Source organism: Ailuropoda melanoleuca, chromosome 14, assembly GCF_002007445.2.
Source record: "Ailuropoda melanoleuca isolate Jingjing chromosome 14, ASM200744v2, whole genome shotgun sequence".
Taxonomy (NCBI): domain Eukaryota; kingdom Metazoa; phylum Chordata; class Mammalia; order Carnivora; family Ursidae; genus Ailuropoda; species Ailuropoda melanoleuca.
The window spans coordinates 11,821,846-11,832,836 of NC_048231.1; the positions used below are offsets into that span (position 1 = coordinate 11,821,846).

The following is a 10,991-nucleotide window of genomic DNA, read 5'->3' on the forward strand; positions in this document are numbered from 1 at the left end:
AGCAGGGGGAGTGGGAGAGGAAGAAGCAGGATCCCAGTGGAGGAGCCTGATGTGGGGCTCGATCCCAGGACGCTGGGATCACGCCCTGAGCCAAAGGCAGACGCTAAATGACTGTGCCACCCAGGCGTCCCAGTTCTTGTTGTATTTTAAACTTCTCCATTATTATATTTGTTATAAGGATCTGGGATCAGTGATCTTCAATGTTACTGTTGTAATTGTTTTGGGGTGTCACGAACCTGTGTCCATTTAAGATGGTGAATTTAATTGATAATGTTTTGTGTTTTGTGACTGATCCACTGACCAGCCACTCCCTTATCTTTCTCCCTCTTTTTGGGCCTCCCTATTCCCTAAGATACAACAAAATTGAAATTAGGCTAATTAGTAACCCTACAATGGCCTCTAAGTGTTCAAGTGAAAGGAAGAGTTGCGCGTCTCTCATTTTAAATCAAAAGCTGGGAATGGTTAGGCGTAGTGAGGAAAGCATGTCGAAAGCTGAGACAGACCAGAAGCTAGACCAAAAGCTAGACCTATTGTGCCGAACAGTGAAGTTGTGAATGCAAAGGAGAAGTTTTTAAAGAAAACTGAAAGTGCTACTCCAGTGAACACACGAATGAAATAAAGTAAAACAGCTTTATCTCACTTCTCTTCCTGAATGCTTTTCCTGCACCACAGGGGAATATTCCAAAGCATGTTTCACATGACTTCTTAGAGAATTCACAGGGGATGACCCCACAGTGGAAACTTGCTCATTAATATACTCCTTGTTGTGCTTCCCAAATAAACTAACTCTACCTAAATCCTGGTCTCAGTGTCTGCTTTTTGGAGGACCCAAATTAAGACAATAGGTAAGACACTATATGTTTGTTATAAGGAGGCTAAGTTCTCCCCACTAATCTTGAAATAATTGACTGATCCAGCCCCAGTGAACCCAACTAACATAAAATAACAATGCAGCTTTTCCTTAAATTAGAAATATTGCAGAAGGTGTGACTTCTTGTAAAAATATACAAGTAAAATAATGTGACTCTAACAAATTATTTTTAAAATATAACGCAGAATCTTAATTTACCAGTAAAACAGTGAACAATGGCTTATTCAAAAAAAAATAAATTGGGACAATTGGCTAGCCAATTGAAAAAGCATATGGTTGGATTCCTATTTCATTCCTTATAACAAAATAAATTCTACATTTAAATATAAAACTGAAGCCAAAATAATCACAGAAAATAAAAAGGATTCTCTTAAAGTAATCATAAGCAAAAATATGAAACCCATTAATAGGATATTAGATCAATAAATTTTTTTTTAAAGATTTTATTTATTTATTTGACAGAGATAGAGACAGCCAGCAAGAGAGGGAACACAAGCAGGGGGAGTGGGAGAGGAAGAAGCAGGCTCATAGCAGAGGAGCCTGATGTGGGGCTCGATCCCGTAACGCCGGGATCACGCCCTGAGCCGAAGGCAGACGCTTAACCACTGTGCCACCCAGGCGCCCCATAGATCAATAAATTTGACTATAACCAAATTTAACCTTTTTTGTTGATGTTGTTATTTTTACAAAAATAATTTCAAAAGAGAATCAATAAATGGGAGCAGTTGCCTTTTGTCTCTATATGGGTATATGTGCTTAAAACATGTGAATCTGGGGCGCCTGGGTGGCACAGCGGTTAAGCGTCTGCCTTCGGCTCAGGGCGTGATCCCGGCGTTGTGGGATCGAGCCCCACGTCAGGCTCCTCTGCTGTGAGCCTGCTTCTTCCTCTCCTACTCCCCCCTGCTTGTGTTCCCTCTCTCGCTGGCTGTCTCTATCTCTGTCAAATAAATAAATAAAATCTTTAAAAAAAACAAAAAACAAAATAAAAAACATGTGAATCTTTCTCTGACTTATCTTCTAAAGCCAGATTTAATCAGATTGTCTTCTTGGTTCATCGTTCCCAGTTTCTATGGCTGCACTACACAGCCTTTTTCTCTTTCTGTCTCTGGCTGATACACTGTTAGACTCTCTCCTCATCTATTCTTGGAGTGCATTAAAGAGATGACCACAGAGTGATGGGAGCACACAAGTAGAACACCTAATGTTTCACAAGGAAATGCTTTTCCAAAGATAAGATGTTTGACCTCTATTGAGAGAAAAATAGGAGTTTCCCAGGGCAAGGTAGTGGGGGAAGGTGGTAAACAGCATTTTGTTTTGGGAATGGGAATTGCATGTATAGATGTGCAGTCGTGACATAGCCAAGTATTCAAAATAGAAAATAGCCAGAGGATGCAACATGTGCAGAGCACAATGGAAAATGATATCAGAAAGGTTGTTTGACTCCATTTACAAAGAGTGGCATTCGGAAGTTATCTGGACCATATACAGAAGGTGTCTGATTAGACGTGTGTTTTCAAGAGAAAGGATTTCCAAAAACACTGAGAATAGACTGAGGAGAAGACAAATTGGGAACAAAAACTGGGCAGTACCAAAGGGAAATTATAAATGTACATATTTTAAATATTCAAAGTTGAATTTTGAGCGAGAACTACTTTGAATATTTAAAATATGTGCATTTATAAGCTCCCTTTGGTACTGCCCAGTTTTTGTCCCCAGTTTGTCTGAATGGGAAGAAATCAGAGAGGGAGACAAACCATATGAGACTCTTGACTCCGGGAAACAAACTAAGGGTTGTGGAAAGGGAGGTGAGTGGGGGGATGGGGTAACTGGGTGATGGGAATTAAAGAGGGCACAAGATATGATGAGCACTGGGTGTTATATTCAACTAACGAATCATTGAACGTTATATGGAAAACTAAGGATGTACTATACCTTGGCTAATGGAATTAAAACAAATTAATTAATTAAGAGGACAAAAGTATTACTTTTCCTTTTCCTAATTGATTTAATGCAATTAATCCATTCAAATTAATTACTTCGTTCAAATAGTTATTCTGTATTAGACATTGTTCTAGCTATTGGGATATAATAGCAAAACAGATAAAAACAACCTTGACCTCATAGAGATTATATTCTGATATTCAAAGCAAATACCTCACAAGCATACCCAAACTGCCAAATTAAAGCAAAGAGAGCAGACAAGACTGGCCAGGAAGCACAGAAGGAACAGGGTCAGGAGTTTTTATTAAACGAACAATTTGTTTACACTGTAACAAAAATTCATTTCTTTCTCTCTTTTGGCTATCAAATAAACCCAAGAGGTTGGGTGGGATAAGCATTATTATCATTTCCCTTTTCAGATTTTGGAGCAGAATGTTAGAAACATATGAGTAATTTCTTCTTCTTACATCTCTTTTAATAGCAGTGGGCACTGTCACTACGGGGAATCCCATCCTGCACATATCCATCTTCTGGGCACTGATGGGATGTCCCATTGCACCACTCTGGAGAGTCACATTTATTGACCTGATGTTTACAGAGTTCCCCTGATGACCTGAACTTGGCAGTCTCTTTGTTCTGTGCTTATCATTGGGAAAACATTTCCATGACTCCAAATCCCAGTCCCAGTCAAAATCAGGTAAGTACCCAACTGCTGATAAATGGAACAGCAAGTTCTTAACCGACTGAGCCACCCAGGCGTCCCTGGAACAGGAAGTTCTTGTCAACAAGAAATACATTTTCTGGACCTTTGAGAGGTTATTTTGGAAGTAAATGAAGTCTGGATCCTCAGGTGCCTGTCTCCTGCCTTTCCAATGAGTCATATTTGTGCTCACAAAAAACCAAAAAAAAAAAAAAGATAAAAAACCACAAAGAGGACTAATTTGGAGGAAATGGAGCTTTATTTGCTGCTTAAAACAATGAACAGTAGATAGGAAGTTGTTAGGAATTACCTTTGCTTAATGGCAATGTTTCTGATGTTTCTGATACTGACAAAAGGGAAGGTCCCTGCATTTCTCTGTATACTGTCAGAAATGTGCTCAGTTTCAGGCAGGTAGTAACATTTCCACTGCCAAGAGACTAAAACTTATGCATAGGATATTAAATTAGAGGCATTTTCCTAACCTGAAGACTGAGCCTTAGTCTCCTTGGGGCAAAAAGGTTTTCTAAGGTACATAAATACAGCAGTTGACAGCAAAAACAAAACAGACAAAATAAGACTCACAACTAGTAGCAAGAAAACTTTTTTGACAGATGCTGGGCCACTGTCAACACTACCTCCATAGCCTCTGTGCAGGCAATAGGGTGGGGACCACCCATAGCCACAGTGGCAGTGATGTTTATTATTGCAGACCCCCCTCATGTTGCAGGTCGCACCCAGGCAGACTTGTGACAAGAGAGACAAACTGACACACTTCTTGTGTATGCAGATCTTTCCTGGACCACACATGGTGCCATCTTTTACTTCACCAACATCAGGTGTGTCCATTCCTAAATGATAGTCAATACTCCAGCAGGTGACACCATTGATGTGAGTTTGCCGCAAAGTAGAGTGATCTCTCAGATGGGGTATGTCTCTCACATTCTCACACTGAACTCTCCCACAAAAGATATCGGAGGTATTACATTTTAGGTATGTCGTGCCATTTATACCACAGTGGCCAAAACGGTTTCCCAGGGAGTTGATTTCTTTATAGCAACTCTGAGATGCACTCTTTGCTCCTTCACCAAAAATCTCCCTGCACTGTTCGTCATGGCTGTTACATCTCTTTTGATAGCAGTAGGCATTGTCACCACAGGGAATCCCATCCTGCACATATCCATCTTCTGGGCACTGATGGGATGTCCCATTGCACCACTCTGGAAGGTCACATTTATTGACCTGATGTCTACAGAGTTCCCCCGATGGTACAAATTTACAGTCTTTGCAACAAAGCCCAAAAGCACAAACAGCCCCAGGCCTCAGAGTGCAATTCAACAGACAACAGGGATCTTGTTCACACTGCTTTATAGATCCACAGTCACATTCCTCTTCTCCTTCAACTATACCATTCCCACAGCGCTTCAACATAAAGACTTCCCCTGGACGTGGAATATTGTGCAGACATGATCCCTGGTTTAAAGTGGTTTTTGTAAAATCCATATAACTGCAATTGGTGAATTTCTCTGCTGGTACTCTGATAGCATTCATGATGCAACCACTTTGCTCACACAAACAGAATTCTTCATCATGCTGCATACCCAAAGTATGTCCTAACTCATGGGCTACAGTGAGGGCAAAAAGAGACCAGGAGTCTCCTTGGAAATTATTAACCCCACAATCAATAGGAGGACGACATATTCCTGCAACATAGGCTATACCAAGTACACTTATAAGTGAATTTTTTATGAAAAAATGTGCAACATCATACTGTAGCTGAGAAAGATTGATTTGTTTCCACTGAGAGAAATCCTTCAGAACCTGTTCTATGCTTATCATTGGGAAAATATTTCCTTGATTCCAAATCTCAATCCCAATCAAAATCACATAAGTACCCAACTGTTGATAAATGGAGTCCACTATGTTGACAACAAGAAATACATCCTCCTGCACCATTGAGAAGTTGCTTTGAGAATAAATTAAGAAATTGTGATCTACCACCACAACCAGCTCCAGAAACCATGAGTGGGTCCACCATTTATCATTAGAATTTTGTTTCAAAGTTGACTTCTTAACCTCTTCAAATTTCAGCTGTTGGAGTGCTATCTCTTTCTTTGTTAAGCCACATCTCATAGGCGGGAATTGTGTCCCATTAGTGTTTATCTCATAAACCAAGTGTTCAAATTTGGTAGAGTAACTGATGGGCTCAATTTCATAAGCAAGGTCATTAATCTGTAGCATTCCCCGAAAACCTCCGGAACAGGTACTGAGGGCAACCAGGGACTCAGGGATTCCTTCCACATAACCATGATAGTAGCAGTCATCAGGAACAAAAGGCTGATCCTGGAGGAGTACATGCTGGTCTGTGTGTGTGAACACCGGGAGGTGTCTGGAAACCAAGAGCTTCTTGACCCTCATATGGACGACGTGTCTCCAGTTCCCAAACTGCAGGCTGTAGGAGAGCCAGCCTGAAGTCTTTGCACTTCTGCCCCTACCAGTCACCTTCATGGGGGTCACCACTTCTGGGGACCTGAGGTATCGGGAGGGCTCAGCTTGAGAGAAGCCAGAAGGGGACAGAGATATTCCAACCCAGAACAGCAGGAGAACAACTCTCATGAGCACCTCAGCCTCACCAGCCACCATTATGGAGCTGCCATTACAGAGCCATCTGTCCAGAGAAAAAGCATGAGGAACTGCTGGTCTGGTTGCTCCAAATTGGTCATTGTGTAGAGCTGACCTTTAAGGATCTGTGCCCTGGCAGAGTTGGGCATCAGAGCTGCAGTGCTGAAAGTGAAAATAAAAAGGTGGAGAGGTGGTGGGATTGGGTAAGGAAAGTGGGAAAGAATCAAATGGCAAAAAAGCAATTAATGAATTAAGAAAGTGCTTTGGATTTTCTTTCAATAAATGGAGGTGGGAATTTAGAGGGGTATAGTAGATAAGACAATATTGGCCATATGTTGATAATTATGAAAGTCGGATGATAGGTACTTGGGTTTTCATTATACAATTATCTCAATCCATGTAGGTGGTATGAAAATCTCCACAATAAAAAGTTAAAGCAAAACTAAATAAACTTCAGAGTAGGAGGCCTCTATATCTCAAGCTGCCCAAGACCATGTTGATTTATGCCTGTTGCCCCTGCATAACTATTGATACTTGCCCTTTTTGACAATCAAAACTGGAGAGATCCAAAATGGTACAGTTATTATGTCAGTTTGCATTGGTCTTATTATTTGTTTTATTCTTTACCGCAAGTTATTTACTTGTCTCCTAGCTGTATTCGCCTTCATAACTCTACTGGACTGCAAGGACAGTGAGTGCAGGATTTATGATTTTAACTCATTTTAGTATCCCCTATAATGCCTAGTATAGTTCTTTATACAATGAAAAAAAGGGTAGGGAGGGTGCTGGAGTACTTGGATTACAGATGAATGCTACTTTAAAGGTATTTGTATTTGATTATTATTTTTAGAAGAGGAAAAAGATTCATAAAAAGCTGACATCTTTTAAAAGAATGGGAAGAACAACACTGTTATCTGTAAGAGAATATCAGACAAAAGAAAATGCCTCATGAAAAGAAAATGAGAATCCATGAAGTTTAAAGGCTTGGGAAGAGGAACACTTGTCTTCTTGGGGCAGAGTCACACAGTGCCTGAAATTTTAGGATTGCCAGGGAAAATTCCTAGTGTTTGCTCAAATATATTTACCAACAGATTTTGGCAGTGGGTAATTTCCGTACCTGGCATGCACTGTGGCTAGCAACACTTACGCATTTCTATATGCGTTAAACAAGTATTTGTGTGTTTGGAGCATATGAAGTACAGGACATTGTGCTAGATACTAGGGATCTAAAATAAAAATAGAGAGCATTAAATAAATTACCAATTTAGTTTTGATAATTTTTGTTTGAAAAAATTCAGAAATTGTGGTATGAGCAAGAATGAGCTTTAAGGGGCCCCTAAGATTTTACTTAATATTTTAAAATGTTTTGTGCTCTTTTGCTGAGGAGAGTGTCTTTAGACTTCATCTAGTCTCAACTGAGTGACAAAAATGAGACTAAGAAGCACTGAGTTTGTGGGAAAACAGACAAGCAATCAGACCATTATAATATGATCTGAACCAGATTAATCTAAGGCTAATAAAGGTTATGATTTAGGGACTCTTAGTATATAGACCTCCATAAACCCTTGGGAGGTTTTTAGCAATGTGATTTATGAAAGTCATCAATACAAGAGTGTTCAAATTAGCCACTACACAGGAAAATTTGAAATGCCCTGAAATATTATAACTCCTATATAAAAGACTTGACAAAAGTTTTCTGAAATTCAATTATTTATGTAATTATTTTGTTACCAATAACAAGTTGTGAGGCTGAATTTTTTCAAACAAACAGAACAAAACCTGGATTAATTCTGTCACATACTTTTTCCACTTCTATATCAAAACTACCATACATTACTGCAGGGGGGAAAAAATCTCAAAACAATGTGTGTGAAAAACTGGAATGGTTTGTCCTGGCTCCCCACCCTAAGAAATGGAGACCAGAAGTCAGCTGATATTTCAGACCCTCCTATGTTTTATTGCTCTTTTCTTCATTCTCCCGGACGTTGCATTTACACATCCCTAATATTCTGAGTTTCCTCATTTATGTATAGTGTCAGCTGAAAATACTTTCTATTGCCTTTCATCACAGACTTAGTCAACTAAGTAGGCTTCATCTTTTCCTTTTTGATATATATTATTTAAGTTTATTATTTATTCTAGATTTGCTGTGCTGGTAGATAGGGAGGACATGTTGACCTGAACAATGTCCTTAACGTTAATCTGCCTAGAGAGCTTGAATCCATCTAATGGATAGGCACTTTATTCCAAGGTGCAAGTAGCTCACAAGGGAACAGCATAGTTCATAGACAAATTCAACTATATGAAAACTTCCAAGGACAAAGATTTCTGAGCTGGGTGAGATCCTAACTTCCAAATTTTCTCTCTGTAGCTTTCTTTGTATGTTTGTTATTTATTATGGAGTGGAAATTGTTGTGGATGGGAGGCTGGAAAATGAGAAGAGCCAATAGAAATAGTGTGTCGTAGAGAAGGCTGCTTAAGTCTATAAACCATGTCCTATCATTAATTTTTTCTTAGAGCTCATCTTGAGAGCAGACAACAATAGGAAAATTCTTCAAAGAATCTTTGAGCCACACTCATTGTCCTCATTATATTATTCCTAGGATCTCAGAGACCCAAACTCCTAAAGGAACATCCCTCTCCATTAATACTGTAAAGTACTGTCATTAAAAATCCATATTCTCTAACATTGTTGGAATCCCCAAATAGACAACAGTGCTCCTCTACATGTTTTATCAACTCTTCCTTTCCCTACAGCTATTTCAGATTCCTAAAGACCTCTGCCTGTGCATCTCCCCTCTTACCCCATCATGTTATGTGCACTGTTTTCCCATCTGTCTGTCACCAATATCTGACTTGTTAGAGAGTCATGCAATCAATTTAATGGGTCCTGACCTGCAGTTTTTTTCTTTTAAAAAACTGAATAAAAACGTCAGAGGACATTCTAGAAATTCCTTAGCAACTCATACATATGGTGCCAAAATTTGGAGGTGTTTGTGTATGTGCGGCCACTGGATCACAATATAAAATGGATTTTTTACTCTTCGACACAATACAAAATCTATATCTGTAGTGATGCCAAATCTAAAGACAAAACGCTTTCCAGGATTTTTACCGTTACACACCTATCTGAGCCCACAGCCATTTCTACCTCTCTTCTATCCCACTCCATATCCCATCCCCATTAGAAAAGTGATCCTTCTCCAGATTCAGTACCATATCACATCTCTTACCTACATGCAGACTGATTCTATTAATGTTCCCTACTTTCAACTCTATTTCATCTGTTCCTTATTGGCAGTTAGAGTAACCAACTCATTCTAATTTACCGGGGACTGTCCTGGTCTTAAAACTGAAAGCCCCACATCCCGGCAATTCCCGCACTCAAGGCAAACTGGAACAGTTAGTCACTTTATCTGCAACACCTTACCCCCCGCCCACCCATGCTCAAAAAGGAAGACAAAACAAAAATTAAGAAACTTCACATTATCCAGGGTACTACTCTGGGCATCAACTTGTGCAGAGAGTCAAACTTGACAGATGACTTACCAGCAGAAGAAACATTGTTTTCTTGGCTTTTTCTTTCTTGATGGTTTGTACCACACTTACGAATGAGCACAGATTGGTAGTTGACCTCACATAAGAAAGGAAAGCAGAAGCCGTCCTCCTTTTATCTCTGAGGGGACAAAGTTCTAGACTTAGTTACTTAGCAACAAGGATCTTCCGCTTCAGAAACAATTGGCTGTCGTGGTATCTTGCTCTGGCTCCACGATTTCTATACAACTGTGATGTAATTAGAATTGGGTAGCCTCCTCTGCTCCGTTCTATGTCCTCCTACACTGTGACTTCATTTCTGCTTCATGATTTTGCTCATGCGACTGTGTTGGCCTAGACTGTGTGATCACTTTTCACCATGGAACGGAATTATATAGTAACTTTGGAGGTCAAGATCAAATTCTACACTGAGTATCAAATGTTTTCTAAATAATCTAGACAACATTGGTATACTATACTTCCCGTTATAATTACCGTATTCAGTACTTTTTATTATAATTTATAATCTTGCTATCATATTGTTTTATATGTAAGTTTTAAAAATTGTATCTCCTATTAAATTATGCTTTTGAGAAAAATATTCTCAAAATCTTTTGCTAGAGAATTTATGACACAGTATTTGGCAAAATATATAATCTATAAGATGACTTTAATTACATAAATATTACACAGAATAGAAATTCAGTAAAATATTACTGCTAACTCTGTGTAGATTCTATTTTAAAAGGATTCTTGGCCAATGAATCTTGCTACCTGCTAATTTAACCAGCAGATTCAGAGCTCTATAACTATTAAGTAGAAGCATTTTTAATGATGGTCCTTTTCTATTTCCTCTCAGAAAAAGTTTCTTCTATTCATGCTGATTTCTCAGAAATCTGCTGTAGGAGTGCTGACAATACTGTCTCCATCTTTGGTCCTTATCCTGTCCATGGCCCTGCAATGACCTCCCTCGGGCTCCAAGTTCCAGGTCTTGTGTAGGTTAATGTATGCCCTGACCAGAATATGGGAAGCCTTCTGATCTTTCCTCTGGTGCACAGACGGCACAATTTTAGTTAATTGCCCTTCACTCTATAAAATCTGTGGGTTATTGGTGCTATTGTAAATGAAATGGATTCCCTAATTTCTCTCTCTTCAGTCTCATTGTTCGTGTATAGAAATGCAACTGATTTCTGAGCATTGATTTTGTATCCCGCCACATTACTATTGCTCTATAACTTCTATTAGTTTGGGGATGCAGTCTTTTGGGTTTTCCATATAGAGTATCATGTCATCTGCGAAGAGAGACAGTTTGACTTCTTCTTTGCC

General features: G+C 39.2%; 1 protein-coding gene across 1 annotated transcript; it reads right to left on the minus strand.

Moving 5' to 3' along the window:
- Positions 1 to 3,893: 3,893 nt before the first annotated feature.
- Positions 3,894 to 6,354, minus strand: ADAM21 (ADAM metallopeptidase domain 21). Its single transcript, XM_002931292.4, has one exon. The coding sequence runs from the start codon at positions 6,150 to 6,152 to the stop codon at positions 3,990 to 3,992; it is 2,163 nt and encodes a 720-aa protein (XP_002931338.4). The 5' UTR covers positions 6,153 to 6,354; the 3' UTR covers positions 3,894 to 3,989.
- Positions 6,355 to 10,991: the final 4,637 nt, after the last annotated feature.